The 21,199-nt window shown below is 39.4% G+C and overlaps 1 protein-coding gene across 1 annotated transcript in view; it reads right to left on the minus strand.

Annotated features, from left to right (window-relative positions):
• Positions 1–1,172: 1,172 nt before the first annotated feature.
• The window catches only part of dcc (DCC netrin 1 receptor), a 185,162-nt gene continuing 165,135 nt past the window's right edge, over positions 1,173–21,199 (minus strand). The window contains exons 28-29 of the mRNA XM_062434208.1: positions 10,610–10,758; positions 1,173–1,262 (exon numbers count right to left, since the gene is read on the minus strand). Of these exons, the coding sequence (XP_062290192.1) occupies positions 1,173–1,262; positions 10,610–10,758 (239 nt within the window). The remainder of the gene's footprint in view (positions 1,263–10,609; positions 10,759–21,199) is intronic.

Here is a 21,199-nt window from a genome sequence, read left to right on the forward strand (position 1 = left end):
ACGTTTGAGACTGAGACAGACTTTAACAAAGAACGAAAACAAAGAAAATTCCTATAAGTTTTCCAAGATGAGAATTTGGCAACAACACGAGTCCTTGTAGGATGAAGAGTGGAGTTTGTCTGGGTTAGGGAGAGTAAAGGCTTGGTCAAGAGCAGCAACAGACTGTTGGAGTCTATAGAGGTTTCTATACAGTCTTGTAAGAGAAGAGTTGGCTGGATCCAGATCTAGGCGATTTAGACCGGTACAGCAGGTTCTCACACTGGCCCAAATCCCATTTTTAATCCCTTTTTATAATTTTTTTTAGAATCTCAGGATCCAGAGGTGGAAGGGCTGTATGGGTTAAGGATGATGGTTGGTTCGGTAAAATCAAACTATTTTGCTCAAAAGAATTATAAAAAAAAGGAGAGATGCTGAGGAAAAATAGACAAATGGCAGCGAGGTGACCGAGATTCACCTCGCATCACCACAACAGGCAACCACGGATCCAGGTGAGAAAAACAAGGTTTTGGTGAAACTTTGGTGACTGAGGATGTGTTCTCTATTTCTTACTGTAGGTTCCTGGAACATTTTCAAAACATATACACATCCTGAAACTGCACAAATTTGAAATACCCAAAGAAAAGAACATAAAACAAAAGGAATACCCCAACGACGATCATGAAAAATAAGTGAGGTACGGTCACAGTAACTGAGCCGTGGAGAACTCAGCGGAGGAGGATGCTAATAAATACCACAAAGAAGAAAAGCAGGAGCGATTGTAGAATTTTGTCTTCTTTTTTTTGTTTTAATCCCTTCCTCCTGTTTCATTAAGTCGAGGCGCTGGGCGTTGGGTTTTTCTAGTTTTTTGTTTGAGGGTGAAGGACCTCAAGGGGTTTCAGTTTGAACTCCTAAAGAAGCCCCTCCACCATTGTCCTGTTCTTGGAGTTGATCGTGTGCTGCTGTAGCGTTTATGCTCAGTCTCTATCCAGTCCCGGTCCCAAACTAGCCAAGACCAGTAGAAACCAAACAAACTCAACCCAGCACAGACGGAGGTCTTATTCCCAAAAGGCATCTTCAAACCTGGATAGACCTGTTTCCTCCGCTAGCGAATGGATAACAGGCGACATCATGGCCCGAAGAAGAGTTCCGGACTGGACCGTGGCTGAGGGCTGGGCCGGGGCCGGGGTCAGAGGTTAGAAGGCAGAGCCGGTAATGGCATTGAGCTGCTTCATCAGCCCTTCTAGACTGGCCATCTGCTCTGAAAGGTCATCCTGCTCGTAAACCTGAAAAACAAAAAAGGAAGAGGAGGTTACATGTCTGTAGACTGTGTGGTAATTGAAGGTGTGCTTTTAAAGTCTGGGATTTGCATTTACTGCTCAGTACCAAAAAAATCAAATGTTAAAACCATTTTTCTATAATCTTGAATTAAATTCCTGCTCCATGCTGTGTAAACTACTATGATCTGAGCCCACCACAGTGAGATGGTTTGAGGTCCAAACTGAAATAAGCATCTGACACCTGCAGTTCACAATGACTGTATTTTATTTTACCATTCCTCCTGATCACAGCATGTTCTGTTGACAAAAAAGTGGTGGAAAATCCAAAGGGCTACATGTCTACATTTATTCCAATAGATCCACTTTTATAGATGGAGCTGCTTGTATAATTGGTTGGTAACCTCTTTGACAAAGTTGGTATTGTCTTGTAGCTGCTTCACAATGAAAACCTTGTAGTTGTGTGCCAGCTGTTAGCTTAACACAACTCAACAGACATCATTCGAGCTCTGACAGCATAAACAAAGCAGAACCTCAGTCAGAAAAGAGTGAGGCTGCTGTCTGTTAGGAGGTAAAAACAGAAATATAGAAGTGATACGAATCTGAAAGATTACAAACACCCACAGCAGCTTCCAAACTCTTGAAAGTTCAGCATAATGAGTCTCTTTCTTTCTGAAGCACTGATTTGCTGAGCTGAAAGTCAAAAGATGTCAAGATTAATGACAAGCTACATTTGACTTTGAACTAAAGGGTTTTTTTACGCTGTATGTAGAGCTTCTCCTGTAACATTGATGATTTAAATCATCAGTTAAGGAGCCTCATGTTTGTTGTTGCCTCATGTTATCAGTTGGAGCATTAGTCTTTTGCAGTCCTGGCATCAGAGAGACAACACAGGCAAACAGAATGGTGGACTGTAAACTCACAAACCCAGCTTTGTCTTAAAACCACTTAACTGCAAATTCAACAGTAATGGAAATAGACAAGGGTGATGAAAGGCACTGAATCCGAGGTCCTTCAGGTAAAACATTAGACTTGACATGAACCTCGAGAATCTGATTCTGCACTGGTTTGGATAAAGTCCCAGTTAAATGTAGTTCAACCATGTGTTTCTCCCTCATTTCTGTTCAGTTTAAGAGTCATCCCGCATAGACGAGCACTTCGCTGCTAATCCATCACAATGAATATCGCGTCTGTTTTTATTTCTATCAGAGTTCAGGTATTGTTGCCTGGCATTCTAATGCAGACTTTTCAATCTGCACTTACAGCTGAATAAAATAGAAGGTGACTTTATGTTGACTGTGATGGATTGTCTATCTGCAGCAAGTTTCAAGTCTCAGCAAGTCGACTGAACTGAAACTAAGTAAATCTGAAGAAAAAGTTGGAGAACGATCCATGAGAATGTTCGAAGGATTTTATAGTTAACGGGCTAACTCGAGCGTAAAAGCAGCGATGATGTTTGCAAACTGTGTCACGTCACGTTAAATGGAGCTTTAGCAAAAGTTCAGTTAGGAACAATGTCTCATCCCATCCCTCCCACATGTTCACTCATAATTTTTCTTGCTGTCATTGTCAGGGGCGTCAATTGAGACGTCAGCTGTTCACATCTAACCAATAACACGATGACACACCTTCATTGTCAGCCTATCATCTTGCAGCTGTCTTTTTAATTATGTTTTCAGCCTCTTTGCTTAATTTATGCATATTCCACCACCCAGTCTTCATCAGCCTTATCAGTCTCAGCCACCATCACCAGTGTCTGGACTCCATGAGGGGTGGATTTATCTTACTGCTGCTCAGGACTGAAGTCCCTTGATTCAAAATTCTCCCTGTAGATTTAAAAACGCCACAAGACTTTTAACAAGACTTAATCATCAATATCATCTGTACAATAAACAACTCTCTTAGCTTCACTCAGTCGTCTCTTGATTGAAATAACCTCTGCGTGGACCACAGTTAACACGTTGGAGTTGTGGCTGTCTCTTGTCTGCAGGCATTTCAAAGGACAGGACACACTCACAGTGTGAACGGCTGCACTTTAATCCTGCAGAGACTCTGTGATCACTGTGTAATGGTATGTTTGGTCCGGCTATACAAACTGTCACCTTTGAGTGGGCTGGCTTAAGTGCCTCTATGTATGTATGTGTGTGTGTGTGTGTTAGAGTGAGTACAGTCAAGTACACATCTCTCACATACACACGGTGTGCTATACATTATATTGAGCGTGGCCTTCATGCAGAGTTTGTCCTTGCTGTTGGAAAAAAAAGAAAAAATTCAATATTCTCCTCAGTGCGCTGTGGAAAACCGATAAAGGCTCAGCGGAAATATTTTTCACACTTCAATCGAAAGGTTTGTGTCAATGCACAAGTCCTTCTCCATGTACTCGTATTACATTATCACTGTATGCAGTCATTGGGCTGATCCTTCATTAAACTGTACTTATCCTACAGAAATATTGCTGCAGAACTCAAGTGCAAAAGTCACTTATTAAAGCACTTCGACTAAGTGCAAGTGCTATAAAAATGTAAAAGGACAAATATAGAGAGAGTCCTGCAGCAACTATAAAGTTTACATTGACCCAACTGTGCACTTTACACCTCGGCTGGGTTTTGCTTTCATGTTTAATGCATTTAATCATATGTGAGTGCAAATCAGACAGGCTGACAACTGAAAATAATGTGGTCATAAAGTTTTTTAAAAAGTCTCACTCCTCAGGTGTTCAGAAAGCCGTCACCAGGGTGCTGTGTGGAGTTGTGTTGTAAAAAGAGTAAAAAAAGTTAAAACAAGCCATTCGTACTTCAAGCTTAAGAGAGTTAAATGAGGAATTAGACTTGAGGTGGTAGAGTTCAAATGATTTCGGAGATGTTTTGAGACTAATTTGAATTTCAGTTAATGTAGGCGTGTGCTGAGATCAACTGCATATTCACATATTTATTCATAAGCGTTGATAGAGGGGAAATATTTTAACATGGTAAGTTGTTTTCATTGATCAATCTGCTAATTATTTTCTTGATTGATTTTGCCAGGAATGCCAGAAAATATCGAAAAATGTCTGTTTGCATGTTTTGTATGACCAAAACTCCAAAACCTGAAAGTAATTCATTTATTATCACAAAAAAACAGAAAAACAGAATAAACTCATTTTAGAAGCTACAACTAGAGAATATTTGGCATTTTGGTTTGAAACATGACTAAATCAGTCGCCCTTGTTAATTGACTAAATTGATTTTTTTGATTGACTAATTGTGTATCAAACCTGCTCTTCTAAAAGTAGAATTCATTTTGTTGTGCTACAAATGTAGATTTGACCTGTTAGTGATGGGTTAAGATGAAATGTATTTTGAAAAAGATTCAGAAAATTGTTTGTTACATTGTTTTTTTTACCACTTACACTCATTTATATTTGTCTTGTGAAGTCAAAGGACTGATTGATAGACTGAACATGAAGAAACTACCCTGATGAAGGACAAATATCCTGTAGAAGAGCTGCAGACTTTATGTTGATGAACTACTATTAAACTTCCACGAGTCTGCAGCTCTGAAAATGAGAAAACATGAATAATTGATCATTTAATGTAAAATAATCTGACAGGACTGACACTTGAATCAGCTATGTTTTTAATTTAATTTAATATTTTAAAATTTGGACTATTCTTTCTTCGGCTTCTCATCAGATCTTTTTATCTCACAATGAACATGTGTCCATCCACACAGGCCGATCCAAATCAGAAAATCAGATACGAGTCTGGTCCTTTTAAAGCTTTTAACTCCACCAGTCACAGTTGTGTTAGATCTGCTTTCAACTGCTTTTTGCCTCGAGGAAAATTTAACTTCAGTCACGTATAGATTTTTTAGATTGCCTCCATTTAAAACATCATTGAGGCCCAATCACTGCAGGATACTAACATTTAATAAACGCCCTGAATCCACCAGCAGTGGCCTGTTTCCCCACTAACTACTAACTGACAGTGTGGGAAACACACAACTTCAGGCTCAAAGTAGGTTCATCCATTTAAAGCAGTTTAAAGGATTTTTCTGCAATGTAAAATCTCAGAAATGTGATGTCGATTTTTTCTGTTAGTAAATGTGTGATCCTTATTTTTGGTTCAGGTTGAAATATCTCCACTGGTTTTATATTGATTAGCATGCAATTATGAGCAGACATTCATATTCACCACAGGATGAAGTTTCATCTTCATCAACTTCGTCACAATTTAACACAGAAACTCAAATGGTATCACAGAATTCTTTTAAAAATAGTTCAATTTTGCACCAAATTTGTGTAACAAATGGTATAAACCCAAAAAATGCTACAACTTATGAGTTATAATAGAGCACAGGAATGAGCATCATAATGTTCTAAGACCTAATACATTCTAATCTTTCAAAATGTCAAAAGGCGTCTAACCAAAACACAATGTTTCTTACATGTGAATGAAAAATGTAACTGCATCTCAAATGAATGATCAGTATCTCAGCTTTCAAATGATGTGCACCACATTAGTGTGAAATATACTGTTGACCTGCTATCTCCCCCTGAAGACCCACTGCCCCAACCTTAAAAAAAAGAGACAGAAATGGGTTTATGGCAGGGCATGGAAAGTGAAGGAATCTCTCTTCAGACATACATTACTATGGATATTACATATAAGGAAGAAAAGCACCTGTACTATTGCTCTTTATCTGTGTAATACACACAGAGCTCGACCTTTTGATCTTCCACTTTCAGTCTGAATGAAACCATAAAAGCTCATCTAGAAGCCCCCGCACTGCCAGACACTTTCCACTTCCCACGTACAAAAAAATGTATCTATAAAAATTATAACGGCATCTAAAAAAAAAAAAAATCCCACAAAAAGCCAGTGACTTCTTGATCTCATTTGTTGACCCGTAACAGCAGAGTTGCAGCGAGTCAGTAAACGCAGCATCGACGGGATGCTCCGTGTTTCTCTCTCTGATATCCTGTTATCTGTGCTGACCCGCTGACCTGGATTCACACCGTGTTATCCAGCAGAGATTCATTCTGACACAGTGGAGCGAGCGCGGCACACGTGAACTCTGCTTCACAGTGACGCACATACATCTGAGAACTGTGTTTACATATGTCAACGTTATTAAAAATGCACAAGTACATTATTGAAAATATCTCCTGAGGAAACAGAAAGCTGGATACAAACCAGTTATATGAACAGATGCTAATGATAAAATCTCACAAACTCTCAGGTGACAATCATCAGGTTAAAACTAGTCATTTATGTAAGGTTTGTGCAAGGAATAAGAAGCTTGTTTCCAGAGAGATATTGAGTTTATAGTGACTTTGCTGCTCCATTTGTTATTTAATGAATTATATATAAATACATATGAATCATCCTAAATTTACTTCTGTCTTTGCACAGTTATAACGATATGTTTAGAATGACTTTTTGACTTTATTAGCTAACCTAGATAGTAAAAAAAAGAGTACTTTCTCTCGTTTGGATTTCCAGCCGCAGAGCCCTGACATTTAAAATAACAAAAAAATAAATAAATATATATATATATATATACGTATGTTATGAAGCTGAAAATGCAACAGCAGCAGCAGGAAAGGCTGAGTCTGCATCATGACAGATCCATTGTCGCAATTTCAAAGAACAATGAGGCTGAGCTGAGCTGACAATAACACTGCCCTTACCACTGACTATAGTGATGATGATAATAACAATAATAATAAGCAGGAAATAGATCACATTCAAGCATTAGGATGATTTCAAAGTGCTCCTCAGTGACTTCATCATAACTGATGTGTTTGTTCTCTCTTCAGAAGCTCCAGCAGCTCTGCTCTCACAGTAAAACTGGCTGATACAAGTCTGAGGATGTCAGGTGTGTTTAGGGGTTAAAGGTCAGCTGATGCATTTTGTATGTGTGTGAACCAATGACCTGCTGCTCAGATCAGACTGAGGCAGGCAGTGTGACTGTCTGGTTCATGTATGCAGGCAAACACAGTGCTTATAAACGGATGTTTTTAACCTGAAGTTTGGTTCAGAACGTTCCAGGCTACAGAAGTGAGTGTGGGGATATTCTCTATTTTTCTAACGGTCAACCAATCTCATAAAAAACAGCCATACTAAAGATGAACTGATCTCCTGACAAGTATTGTTCATGTATCAAAGCTGGATATATTTTTCTTACAGAGCTCCACTGACACCTATTAAAAAAGTCACATTGTTCCGTCATCACCACACACACACACACACACACACACACACACACACACACACACACACACACACACACACACACACACACACACACACACACACACACACACACACACACACACACACACACACACACACACACACACACACACACAAACAAACACACACACAAACAAACACACACACAGTGTCCTGCAGCCAGAAATACTCACTACAGCACCAACATTTGTTGTTTCCTCCTGCTTGATTTAAAAAGTGCTCAAAACTACAGGTCCCAGCTGTAGGCAGACAATTACCAGACCTTTAAAAAAATAAAAATAAAAAAATAAACACTATTATATTTTGAGGCATTTTAAAAATATTTACCTCTTCAGTAGGAACCAGTGAAATGTTTCATATCAGCCCTCTGCTACTGTGAAACACCGAACTGGTATAACAACATAATGAAAGTACAATCATCATGTACTCACATTAATCACTCACACTGTGTGTCACACTCTGTTAACTAGCTCTGTGTGTGTGTGTGTGTGTGTGTGAGATGGATAGGCCAGAGGGCTGATGGTAAAAGACTAGATCAATTACAGAGATAGAGCAGCAGATGAAGAGAAAGACCTGCTGACCTTAAACACCTCTCTCTCTCTCTCTTCCATCCTTCTATTTATTTTTTCCTGCACTCATCTTTATCAGTTTCATCGCTCCTCTCCTGATTCCCTTCATCTCAGCTGCCTCTTCTGTATCTCTCTCTCCTTCCCTCTTTCTTTTCTCTCCTCTTCTCCTTCTCTCCGTCCCTCCCCGAGCGGTCCTTTACTCTCGTTGTCATGGCTACCCTTCTCCTCCCTTTTTTGTCTCTTTCCCTCCATCCGTCTTCCCCTGAAGCATTCCTCCCTCTCTCCCCGTTGCTACGGCGACACCTACCCTATCCTTTCCCTCTCCCTCCCTCCCTTAACACCTCTCATCTCCTTGTGTTTGTCTCCTCTCCTCCTCTGTCCTCTCCTCCCGTTTCCGTGGCAACGCCTCATCCTGTCCTATTGTCATTGAGTCACACATGGATATTTAACAAGTCCCCACGTCCGGCGTCCCTCATCCTGTCATTTTTCTCTCTGCTTGTCCTCCTCTGTCACCTCTCTTTCTCTCCACTGCTCCTCTTCCTCTCCTCTGTCCATTGATCTTCCCCTCTCTCCCTAATCCTTTTTTCTTCCTCCTCCTCCTTCCACATTCCAGCTACCTGTCCTGCTCTTTGCTCTTCTCCTCTTCCTTCCTCCCTCTCTCTGTCTTCTTCCCTTCATCCTCCTTTGGTGTCTTCCTCCTCCTCTTCCTTATCCATTCCTTCTAAATCCTCCTTTTTGTCCTTCCTCACCCCTCCTTAATTCTACACCCACCCATCTTCCTTACCCTCCCTCGTCTCCTCCTCCTCCTCACTTCAGCATATTTTATCTCCGCTTCCGTCTCTTCTCTCCTCTCTTCCTCCTCATTCTCTTCCTCCTCCTCTCCTCAGTCTCAGTCACTAATGAACTCTGTTTTATTCCACAGCTGAAAGGCCACCGTCACACTGGCAGGAAGGAAACAGGTGGAGTGAGCGTGTCAGTACCTATCTCTCTCTTCCTCAGGCTGTCTGATCCACCCTCCCTCCCTCTCTCTCTCTCTCTATCTCGCTCTCTTTTTTTCCCCGTGACTCCTGCTACACAGCTGTAAACTACCTGAGTCTGACTCCTCCACTCGTGTCCTTCAGTTCAGAGCAGAGGAGAGACACACCTGTAAATAATAAGTAACTCATATAGCTGCCAATATTAGCTTATCAAGCATATATGAGCATTCATGTAGATATTACAGATTAAGTGAGAGAAATGTGAAAAGGTCATTTAGAAACTGTCATAATTCTTTAATAACCTAATTTAAAGCAGTAAATCATCCCGTTTCTGTTTCTTTACATCTATATTTCCATTTCTAGAGACTTTCTACAATCTTGTACTTTTTTGTACTCCACTACAACTGTTGTAATGTGTTAAATATTACAAGGCATATGTTTGAAATTGGCTTTATAAGCTCATATATTTCAGTAAGTAGTTTCCCTGCTGTCTTTTAACTCCAGTTTGAATGAGCTTTTTATGCAAACTGCTTAATTCCTCCATGTTTACTTGTCTTAATATATTCAGTATAATGTACATAATGTCCACAGCATTAACAGATGTCATACTCACCACTCTGCTGCTCGCTTCTCTTCTTAACACACCTACTGTTTTTATGTGCTTGCTTCTACTTTGCGGTTTTTTAAATCCCTGTTAAGCTGAACATTGATGAAATGTAACAGTTCTCTAGATATTTCACATCTAGCTGTCTGACTGGATGCACCTTGTTCATTAAATACATGATTTCAGCCTGTTTCCACTGAGGCTTAATACTCCTAATTCTACATTTCATAAAAGTGTCATTATTTCTTCTGACGTCAGCATAGACTGTGGCGTCTAATATAACACTCATTCTCTATAATTCTGAGTGATGCTGTATTGTGTCAGTTATCTTGTACTGAATCTAATCAATAAATACTATAAAGTACACTGGATATAATGTGATTTATTACTAGAAGCAAAACAGCAGAAACTGAATGTGAGTAAACCTTTTTGTGACTATATTCACAATGCAGTAAGGAGCAGTAAACACAGCAGTCTCGTGGCCCCAGTTTGAGTTTGGAAGCTTCTCATGATAGCAGACCATTAGATCAGCTGTTAGCCCTTCATGTGAAGTTTGGGACAAACTGATGAAGCTCCACACGGATCAGAAAATGGTTTCTGTGGAACCGTGAACACATCTGGCACAGTTAAAAACGACATAAGCTCAAAGACAACTGAGGCTCCAACAGCTGTTTTCTGCTTCATGTTTCCCACGGCAACGGCAACAAACAGCAGCTAAAGTAAAATGCAATTATGATGTGCTCGAAAAATCATTTTGATTCATTCTTACTAAAAAGCTGAAACGGTGTATTTCAAACCCTTCAAAAAAAACACGTACATGTGAAAACTATATGAAAGCTCAACCTCTGTGATCTAACACATACAATTATTCAGTTATACAAAGGGAATATTAGCTTTCTTCATGTGAAACCCAAGTTCTAGCATATTAGATTTATTTACTAAGTCTACATTTAATTTGGTCTGGACTTACGTTGGCAGCTGAGTCCTCTGCGGGTTTCGTCCCTCCCTCTTCCGGTAAATCCGGTGCCGTGGGGACGGAGACGGGCAGCAGAGGGGAGCGAGCCTTGCCGGCCTGACCCAGAGACGCTGTCTTCACCTGGGGCTTCGGGAGGCTCGCACCTGGGCAAGAAGGAAGAGTTCAAGACATTACACAGACAAGTAGGATCATCATTGTAATTGCATTGAGGTTCTTTAAGTAAAAGAACCACTGAACAAGCAGAAAACTCATTTGGACTGTAATCTAGCTGCCAGTCAACATCTGAAAGACGAGTTAGCTCAGAATAACTTGAGTCAGCCAGGACGGCAGAGTGTGTGTGACTGATGGATGTTAATGATGGTTATAGAGACAGAAAGGTGTAATTAAGGATTTTAGAGGCAGAGCAGTGAGTATTATAGAACAGCGGAATAAGCAATGATTTTAGAGGCAAACTGGTGTGGGGAAAACAGTGATTGTAGGCAGAGATTGTTGAGGGGGAAGATTTGAGAGATAAAAAAGCAACATAATTTAGATTTTAAAGAGAGAATGGCAGTTGTAATAGAGGATTTCAGAGATAGAACAGCACATTTAATCAAACTAACAATAATCGAATAGTGAGTATAACTGATGCTTTTTGGACATAGAACAGCTAAATAATTAGTGATTTTAGAGTGTAATCAATGATTTTAGAGACAGATCCAACTATCTTGATTTTCGTCTGCTTGAAACCTTTGATTTCAGACAGATTATTTATTCTGTGATCATCTCTCATTCTCTGAACAATCTTTCCAGAGTTGCTCATAAAGCTGAAAGCTGCTCTTTAACGCTGACAGGAAGGGTTTGATCTATTGATTTATCTAAACGACAAGTTCATATGCAGCAAAGTGGAGCATCGAACAGGAAACAGATCTGAGGTCCTGACCTTGCATCCATCCATCCATCCATCCATCCATCCATCCATCCATCCATATAGTAATGTGATAAAAATGTCTGTTGTTCTACATGTGTCCTTTCAGTCACTGAATAAAAACAAAGATGCATTCAAACAAGAAAATAAGGAAACAAACTGACATACAAAAGAATAAATATCCAAGCAATAGCACATATGAGCGGAGAAGAAGACAAAGAAGCATGTAATACATTCAGCTGCTCTGTCTGTGAACCGTTCAGGAAGTCAAATTTAAAGCTGCATCTTCAGGGAGAGAGACAGAGAGGGGGAAAAAAACGCAAACAGAATGAAAATGAAAGACAATGGGAAGAGGAAAAATCAGACAAAAGAGGGATGCCTGTTGTTTTTTTTTCTCCTCCGAAGCCCTCCTGATGTATGAACACATCCCCAGGCTTCTTCTACCCACAATCCCCTCCACTGCACTCCTTCACTTCCTGATCAATAAACATCCATCCTTCTCCCTGCGAAACAAAACACCTGGAACAGCCTCCATCCAAGCAGAAAACAACACAACACAACTCCACTGCTCTGATTGTACAACAGTTGCATATATCTTATAGAAAATGAACATCATAATGTTGGCTGTTAGAAGGTTTCATTTATTTCATCACAGATTAAAGAAATCTATGCAGCTGCTTTAAAACCTTAGAGACCAATGCATTTCAGTATTGCATAGTAACATTATTCTATTCTAATCTTAATTTTCACCAGTGGAAAAGTTTGATTTTTAAATGAACTTAAATTGAACTTGATGAAAACTGCTCAGTAGGACTTATTTATAGTACACTTTTTTGTCATACAACAGCAGAGGTTTAAAGAGAGCTGAAATATCCTAGTAAAGAATAATTCCTGTTTGCACTCAAGTAAAAGTAGCTCACTAAAAAGTACTCAAAGTACAAGTTACTTAGTTACATCTCTAGTTACCTAACACATACACCCCATGCAATAAACTGAAAAAAGAAGAGAGGTATGTTACATCTTTAGCTATTTCTCTGCCTCCTTTAGTGATGAAGGTACAGGAAATAAATGTGATTTATTTGCTGTGTTGAGGTTCAGTGAATTAGAAGAGAGGCTCCACAATATGGAAACCCAGGTTAGCTGTTGTAGTTAGCCAGCCAAGCTGCCGACTTTGTTTCGTAAATGACATTTTAATACGGATTGGCTTGTTTTCGATGAGATGCATTTGATTTTTTGTCTGGTCCAAGATGGGTTTTTCTAGCTTGTAATAATCATTGATCATTTTTAAGGACATAAATTATTTACTCAGTAATTGTAAATGTACAAATGTAACTACTTCATTTAAACCATACTTAAGTAAAAATATATATAATTACTGACTTTGAAAAGTAAACAACATAGCTACTCAATGACAGTGATGTGAGTACTTTTAATTATTTAATTCTACCTCTACATCAGACAATGGTTTATCAGAGAAGAGAGATGATCTTTTCTTTCTTTCTTTGTCTATCATCATTTTGTTCAGAGAGGATGAGGCTGAGAACTTGAGCAGTTCACCATGGTAATCTTCATCTTCAGAGAGCCAGAGGATCCTCTCCACCCACCAGAGGATACTGCCATTGTGATTGAAGGTGTAGAGGTACTGAGTGAGATGTCATCAGTCACAAATGCTTGCACCATGTTGTTTGGCCTCATTTACCTATCCTATAAATCCAAACTCAAATGTACCCTCTAGCCTTTTGAAAATAATAAGCAAGCGGAGCACAAACAGCCAGACATTTGTGTTATCTGTTTAGGAGAGGTTGAGATTGCCACTAAAATGTGAAGTGAGCACAAGGGGAGACTCGGTGTTCGGCTCCGGGGCTGAAGTTGTCTGCAGGTGACAAAAAAAAAGAACTGGGCTTGGGTCTTAAATTGTTATAGCATTTATTCACTGACAAATAGTCTAAACTGTACCAACGCTGCACTGCTGCACTGCTGACCTTATACTCTCTGCTCCAGCTGCCAGCCTCACCCTCACTCTCTCTCTCTTTCTCTCTCTCTCTCTGAGATATACCTAAAAGGAGCTATGCTACTTGTATAACACTATAGTAAGGTAGATGAAATTGCCATAATAGGAGAAACCAATCGTCAATCATCCCTTTAATCATCAATATACGATCCGACCGCCAGTTGGCACAGGCCTAGCATAGCCTGAGTGCGTCCAAACTTTGACTGGTACTCTATATCACCAGTGTAATATTACACAATTTGATATAATCATTCTCTGCTAGTGTATAAAAGAAATACACTTGCTATAAATACCAAATATCATGCAGCAAACACTTAGTTAAGTTAATGTTCAGTTAGCAATTAACGCCAGCTAGCCAAACAGCAGGTAGCAACCTTGTAGCTTCCTAGCGTTAACATCCAATGAGCTAGCATGTTACTACTGGCTTGTTAGCTACAGTAGAAGGTGTGGGTTAATATAGGAGGGAGACAGAGGCATGTGAAGGCTATTTTTTGGTAGCCTAGCTAACCGAAGCTATTATTCCTTATACACTAAGAAGGTCATCAGTGACAGAGGCTTGGTAATATAAGAACGGACACCATTTGTAAAGGTGGCGCCTATTTATTTAGTGAAAATGACTTGCCAGTAAGTCAATGAACTAATGAGCTAAAACAGTTTAGTAGCTTTCAGGGTTGTGTACACTTTGTAAGGTTTAAAAAGTCATAATACAAAGAGTAATAACAACCATTGTTTGCATTTCGAGTTGTTCTACATGACATTCTTTTATAATGGTGCTCTATCGGGAAAACCCTTTTTAGGCTGCTGGGAATTTGTCATTTGTCAGATGCTTTTTTCAATTTTCTTTTGTGGGTTAAATGAGTGGTAGCATCATATTCAGATATCTAATACATCTTTTTATTTTTGCTTTGAGGAAGGGTTCATCTGTAGCTTTCTGACAGGCAACTTGAGAGAAGATCTAAGTAGTTGTTTTCTGGTGTGTGGGGCATCACGACCTTCCAAAGCTGGTAGAGCGGCTCAAAGAGTTTCAGTCCTGGGACTGTATCTTTCAGTCCCCGTACTTTATTTTCAAAGTAATACTGACCTTGCGTGGCTCTGAATGCCTGTAAATGTGGTGTAGAAATCCCTGCCAAGTTCATTTCAAAATGAAGCTGAACCAAATGTGTTTGTATGACTTCTCAGCATGCTGCTGTCAGAGTGAATCCACACTGAACTGAGCTCCAGAAAAAAACCCTGCAATGAGCTGAAGAAATACAGAGCCGAAGCAAAGGTTACACATCCACAATGAAAAAAGGCATAAAAGATAGTTTCACGGTGCCTGGCTCACCCTCGGGGGGTTTGTCAGAGAGACGTGGGGGTGGGTGGGGTGTCGGAGGGGGAGACGGTAGCTCGTCTGCTCAGAGAGGTGGATATATTTACCAGACAAGCTGGAGTGGAGGTGCGAAACGCCCGCTGGGGGCTGCATCGGCGGCGTCTGTCTCTGTTTCTGGGTCGAAGGCAAAGATAGAGAGATTTACAGCGATAGAAGGTGATAACCCCGCCCCCCTGCTCGGTTATTGATCCCGAGGACAGTTTGAAGTAAATACAGTTAAAGATAAAAAAGTGTCTCTTTGAGGAGACACCGTGTCTCTGGAGGGAAAGTCAGCATCTCTTCTGCTTCACACAGGAGTTTGGTATTTCTTTGTCTGCCTGTTTCATCTTCTCTTTATTTTCTGTCTGCTTGCCTGTCTGTTTGATGTCTGCCTGTCTCAGCACCAGCCTACCTGACCAATGAGGCGCGCCCTCATTGGTCAGATAGATAGGTTCAGGTTTTTTGGAACTTTTGTTAAATTGCTCCTAGTATTTTCCACACAAAAAAGTATTGTGCTCAAACTTTTCTACCTAATTAAACAAGGTTTTATTTTTTTCCATGGCTTGGTACACTTTCAATTTATTATAAAGTATCAGGGCCATTCTGCCAGTAAAAAAATAAGAAAAATAAATATTAAGTTAAAATTGGGAGATCCTAAATAAAAATGTAAATTATAATATACTAATCCATCATGTAGATAATGTGAATCAAAATCATGAGATAATAAGTCAAAAATATTGATAATTAATTAATTAATAATTAATAATTTTAAAAGTCAAACTGTTTTACTTCTAATTTGACTTGTTTCATCATTATGAAACATCTCATTATACTGAGTTCATATCTCAATTTTGAATATGTTGTTTTCATGATATTTCAGCTAGTTAAATACTGATTTGGTATATCATCATTTTGACTTAGCATGTCAATTGTTTGACTTACTAAATGTAATGCTTGATTCAGTATTTCATTATTTTTGACTCCCTTTCTCACCATACCCTTATTGGTTAATAGTAAATCTAAAAGATAAGATACTGTTAGACCAAAGTTTATTCATTTTTTAATTGTCTTGGTAGAACTGGGCCTCCATACACTGAACCTTGTGATTTAAATGGTATCACAAACCTTCAGTGTATTAATGAACAGTGTAAATTCTGACCTGACCACCACACCATAGTCTCTTTATACATTTATGAGATTCTGTCCAATACAACTTCACAACTCTATCATTACTTGAAGCTTCAGTCTTCATCTTCCATTTAATCCTCTTGACATGATATTGACGGGTCATATGAACATGAGATCAGAGCTTTCATCTAGATTGACCTATTGCTCTACTCACCAACCTCAGCATGATGATTCATTATTACACACCTGAGTTGCTCATGCTCTTTCCAATTAGTTAATATTTCTTTTGCCCTACTTAAAAAAAAAAGTACCTACAAGTAATTATATATTTTTTGCCTATTTAGATGTCAGACTTTTGGGCATCAGAAACCTCTCGTAGTCTCTCGTAGTGAGTAGATCACATGGCAGCAGATCCAATCTGCACACTTAAATAGAATTCCAGGGAGGAAAAAAAAATCTTCCTCAAAATTTTTATTGCACCTCAACACATTATGCAAAAAAAGAGTGCAAGCATTGTTTTGTACAGAGTGGATGTGCAGCAAATGTTTTTGGGATGATCTTTTAAAGAGTATAGATCTTATCTGCTGCCATGTGAAATACGGAAGATAAAATATAACAAAGGCTTTTCTCTCAACAACTACAAATCTCATTTCCCATCAAATCCTTATATCTACTCCATATGATAACCAAAGTCTTGCAGATTTATGTCATGTCACACTGCAAGACGCCTCTAATGAAATCTTGGTGTCAATTTGTGTCGGATTGTACAATATCAGCTTTGAGACGTGTGAGATTGTGTGATGAATGTCTGGTGAATATGGCATAAATACAAATGAAAATATGGCAGCAGAGCAATGTCATCAATTTACATCATCAATCTGTGCCATTCTTATAGTTTGACAAAAAAAAAAAAAAATTTGTAGTCCAGGCAATCATTTCTAAATGGTCCTGTCAACACGTTTATTTTCATCCACCTGTTTTTATGCATATTTTCAATTTGTTTAGTTTTCCATCATTTCAGGTTTAAGTGGCACTATTTTAATTACATCATTTCATTGCACAGTCTTCTTCTGTGGTGGTTTAATGGCACTGGACAGGAGAATTAGGACCACCAACACTTTGTCTTGATCAGCTCAACTCTTCATTTGTGTTTGTTTTTGTTAGCCACAGTATTCTGTGTCATCTCCTCTGGTATTCTGGCAAATGCTAAAAAAAACAAAAAACAAAAGATAATACTTTTATTCTCATTTTTTTTCTGGTAAGGACAGTCTTTGACTTCCATACAATTTACTGTAGATATATATAGTCACCAGTCATCTGGGGTATTGTAAATTGCAACCCTCAGAGAATAAAAAATGATGATGTGTAATGGATGATTTTGGAAAGGCTACAAAAGAAGCACCAAACGTTTCACTAGCTCTCTTCTACAGTCGTCCAATTGCTACACTAAATTATTTTTAACTATTTTAAAGCTTTTCATTGCTAATAACGCATCAACTGAGGCGAGATGAAGGCGTACACCTAAAATCATTCATCACAGCTGGCTCTGTGTCTTCCTCCAGCTGTGACTGAAATGTCAGACATTGAGTCAGACAATCCCATTACAGCTCTCAGCATTAAACTGCACATTCGGGCCAATTTAGGTGAATAACTGCCCACCATCATACTTTACTCTGCCGACAGCCTTTGGAGGCTTAATTTAAAAAGAGAAGAAGGTCTTGGTTTAAAAATGTATATAAAATGAGACAGAGGAGGATGACTTTCTGTGGCTAATGGGGAAGGAAAAAAAAACCCTCTTTGCTCCAGCTCAGGAACAGAATTTGGTGATAATATTTATTCATTTAATCTGTTTTCATAGCACAGAAATAACCTGTGGTTTAATTTGTTCCACTCTGTATTCATTAATGCTCACTGTACTTTGCTTTTTTCAGCATATCTGGCTAACGTTTGGATCACAACGGAAGCAAAATGCCAATCCGGAGAGTATGATGTCTTTATACTGCGCGGATGTCGGGGGAGAGATGTCAGGATGGATGGTTGGATGCACAAAGCCTGTGTCAAATTTTCACTCCGCCATTAATATGGATAAAAATATCACAGCAAAAAAAAGCTTAAATGAAACCTCCAACATATTCACCAGATAACTGGTCACACTTCTTTAGCTCTGCTAGCTCATGTCAGTGTAGCAATATATGAGCACAGTAGTTAGAGCTATGACAGAACACTGCTATGGTTGCTCTGCTTCTGTGTGATTAGTTGGCGCTGGCCTTGTGGCTTAAAATGAAACTAGCAGTAATGGCAGGAGTGCAGTGCGGTGGTCCCAGAGGCATCCTGCCCTCTTAAATGTATGAGATTGGATAATAAGTGTTTTTAATTAGGCTTAATAATGTATTTACATAATGTATTCTGTAAGTATTCATTTGTATTTAACTCTGCCTGCTACACACACTCCTGCTTTGTTTCTATACCTTACCTTATATCTTTCTTTTTGTAAGAAGTTTGATTAACCCTCTGAGCTTCAGTTTGTGGCACTAACTAACTGCCATTCAGAGTTTTCTAATTGTCTGGAGGCTGATTGTCAGTGTGTGACGCCGGAGTGGGAAGTTAAAAAGCGGGTAGCTGATGTTAGCATGCCTACAGGTGTTTTGGTGTAACCAGTGACCGTGTTAACTGGTGACTGTAACCACTCACTGGTGACTGGAAGGAATTTCTAAAGCTCCATATCCATCCCAGCATCACTCCACACTACCAGCTGTTCTAAGCTTGTTGGTTTCTTATTGGGGGGGGGGGGGGGGGGGGTGATGGAATCATAACCAAGATGTATATTCTACTTTAGCGTGGTCACATTTTGGTTACATAATGAAAGTCGATGTGTACCCAATATTGTAGAGAAACTAATGAAATGAAGAATAGTTCTTTGTTATTTTGAGAAATAAAGAAAAATCCAAACACTTCTAGACCAGAACCTATAAATTCAAGATTTTATGTTTCAACACCTGTTCCAACATTTCAAGTTGGTGTAGTACAAGAACTAGTGGATCCTGCTCTTGTGCACGTTTCAATCCAGTTTATGTAAACCTCACCAAGGGAATCATTGAGACCCAGATAAACACTCCAAACCAGACTAACAATAACCAACATATGCCATCGCTCACAAGTGTTTCTTTTTTTAAATTTCCTCGATAGAGAGAAGGAGGTTCTGAGGGGAGGCTTGAAGGCTCAGAGGCTCTGTGCTGGGGAAGGTGGGGGTGGGAGGGGAGGGGAGCGGGGGGTCAAAAGGTGAGTGTTGGGTCTGTGGGAGTTGAGCTGAGCGTTGCCGCGGGCTCGCTATTTCTGAGTGAAAGGTTTCCAGTAGCCAAAAATCAATGTTAATCTGAGGCCACCTGGGCGTGTAAACAGAACCATAATGGAACTACACACACACACACACACACACACACACACACACACACACACACACACACACACACACACACACACACACACACACACACACACACACACACACACACACACACACACACACACACACACAGTCTGGGAATTATACGTACTCTAGGTGAGTGTTTTGTTTTCTGTTCACAGTGCTGCAGGCGATCAGAAAGAATGACAGGATGAGATGTAGACGCAAAGGAAAAAGAGAGACAGTGAGAGAGGGATGGAAAGGAAAAGGAAAGAAACAAAGACAGAGAAGAAAGAGGGAATATCTGCTGGAGGAGTCATGTTCATCCCTGCAGTAGAGTTCCTGTTTTGAATGCCTGTAGCAGAACAACATCTCATTACATGTCATGTAAGATTATACAGACTAAACAAATAAATGAGTGAACAGAAAGTGTTTATTTAAAGTGTATTCAGTGTGCAGATGTGTTCATGTGTCTGCTCTCTATGTTCTCCACCTGTTTTGGTCCAGGCTAGAAATCTCCAACAGGACCAGTGTGCTGTTCAAAGTTCATGAATGTATGGTGGGACTTGCATGAAAAATGGTTGAAAATGAGGTCACAGTGGTCACATACGATGGATTATTATTAAGTGAATGAAGAATGTTAATCAGTGTTAATTAACGCTCATATTTTAAGAGCATGTAGCCACCAATAGTGCAGGCAAATGAATAAAAAACCTTCATACATAGTGAAGCTTCAATCAAAGTAAAACTATGTGTCCTACCAGCCTTAAATAATCTAACTGGTATTAAGTACTTAAAATAGAATATTCTGTAAATATTCATGAAAACATATCTTAGTAGATTTTCACCATATTTTAAATTTGATTTATTTCCATGTGTAGAGTATTCCAAAGATTTACTTCACTGAAAATTGTTGATGTTTGTTGCATCTTTATGGCACAATATAGTTTCTTCAGTTTAAACACATTTGAGTATCTTGAAAAAATGGTCTGTATATTAAATGTATTGTTATTATAGCAACCCATTGTTTTCCTGGAGGTGCTGTCCATGAGGAGGAGATGCTATTCCAGTCTTATCTGGCTTCTAGGGTCTGACCCCATCACTCCCCACAGCTCAGCACAGCAGGGAGTGGGGGGTATTTGTATATATGTAGAGAGAGAGAGAGAGAGAGAGAGAGAGAGAGAGAGAGAAAGAGATCCTCAGCTGAAGTCAAGGCCAGTTACACTGCACGCACACAAACAGTGTAGCAGCCTGAGGCTAACACGTTTAGCTTTCCTGAATAAAATATTAAAGTGCAGGCGTGTAGCAGAGAGAACACAGCTTAAACAAAGAATCACTAGAATCTGACCAAACGATCAGCACCCAACTGCAGCTTCAGAGGCAGCTACAGCCGGAAAGTTTTTAAAAAGTGAGGTTTTCATCATCATGTGAGATGAACCTTACTTATTTTCCTTTTCTTGTCCTGGGCTGCAGGAATGAGGCCAGGCTGTTAGTGTTTCATGGAATGAGCAGAGACAAAAAAATCCTGAAGAACTATTTTCCCAATCCAGAATTAGGGCATGTTTACTACTCAGAAGGATGTTTCAGAGGAAGTTGGTTTGCAGTAAAAGTACATGAAGAGGCAGGAAATCACACCCTGCAAACTGTTCAATCTCCTGACTTTAGTTCACTGTGTCCAGACATATGTGTGTTAAAACTGTTCTGACTTTGTATATGCAGACAGCAGTTGGGCTTTACCATTCATTTCAGTAGTCGAGAGTTTTCTTCAAATAGCATCAGAGGTACTG

The sequence above is a fragment of the Scomber scombrus genome, chromosome 15 (genome assembly GCF_963691925.1).
Source record: "Scomber scombrus chromosome 15, fScoSco1.1, whole genome shotgun sequence".
NCBI lineage: Eukaryota > Metazoa > Chordata > Actinopteri > Scombriformes > Scombridae > Scomber > Scomber scombrus.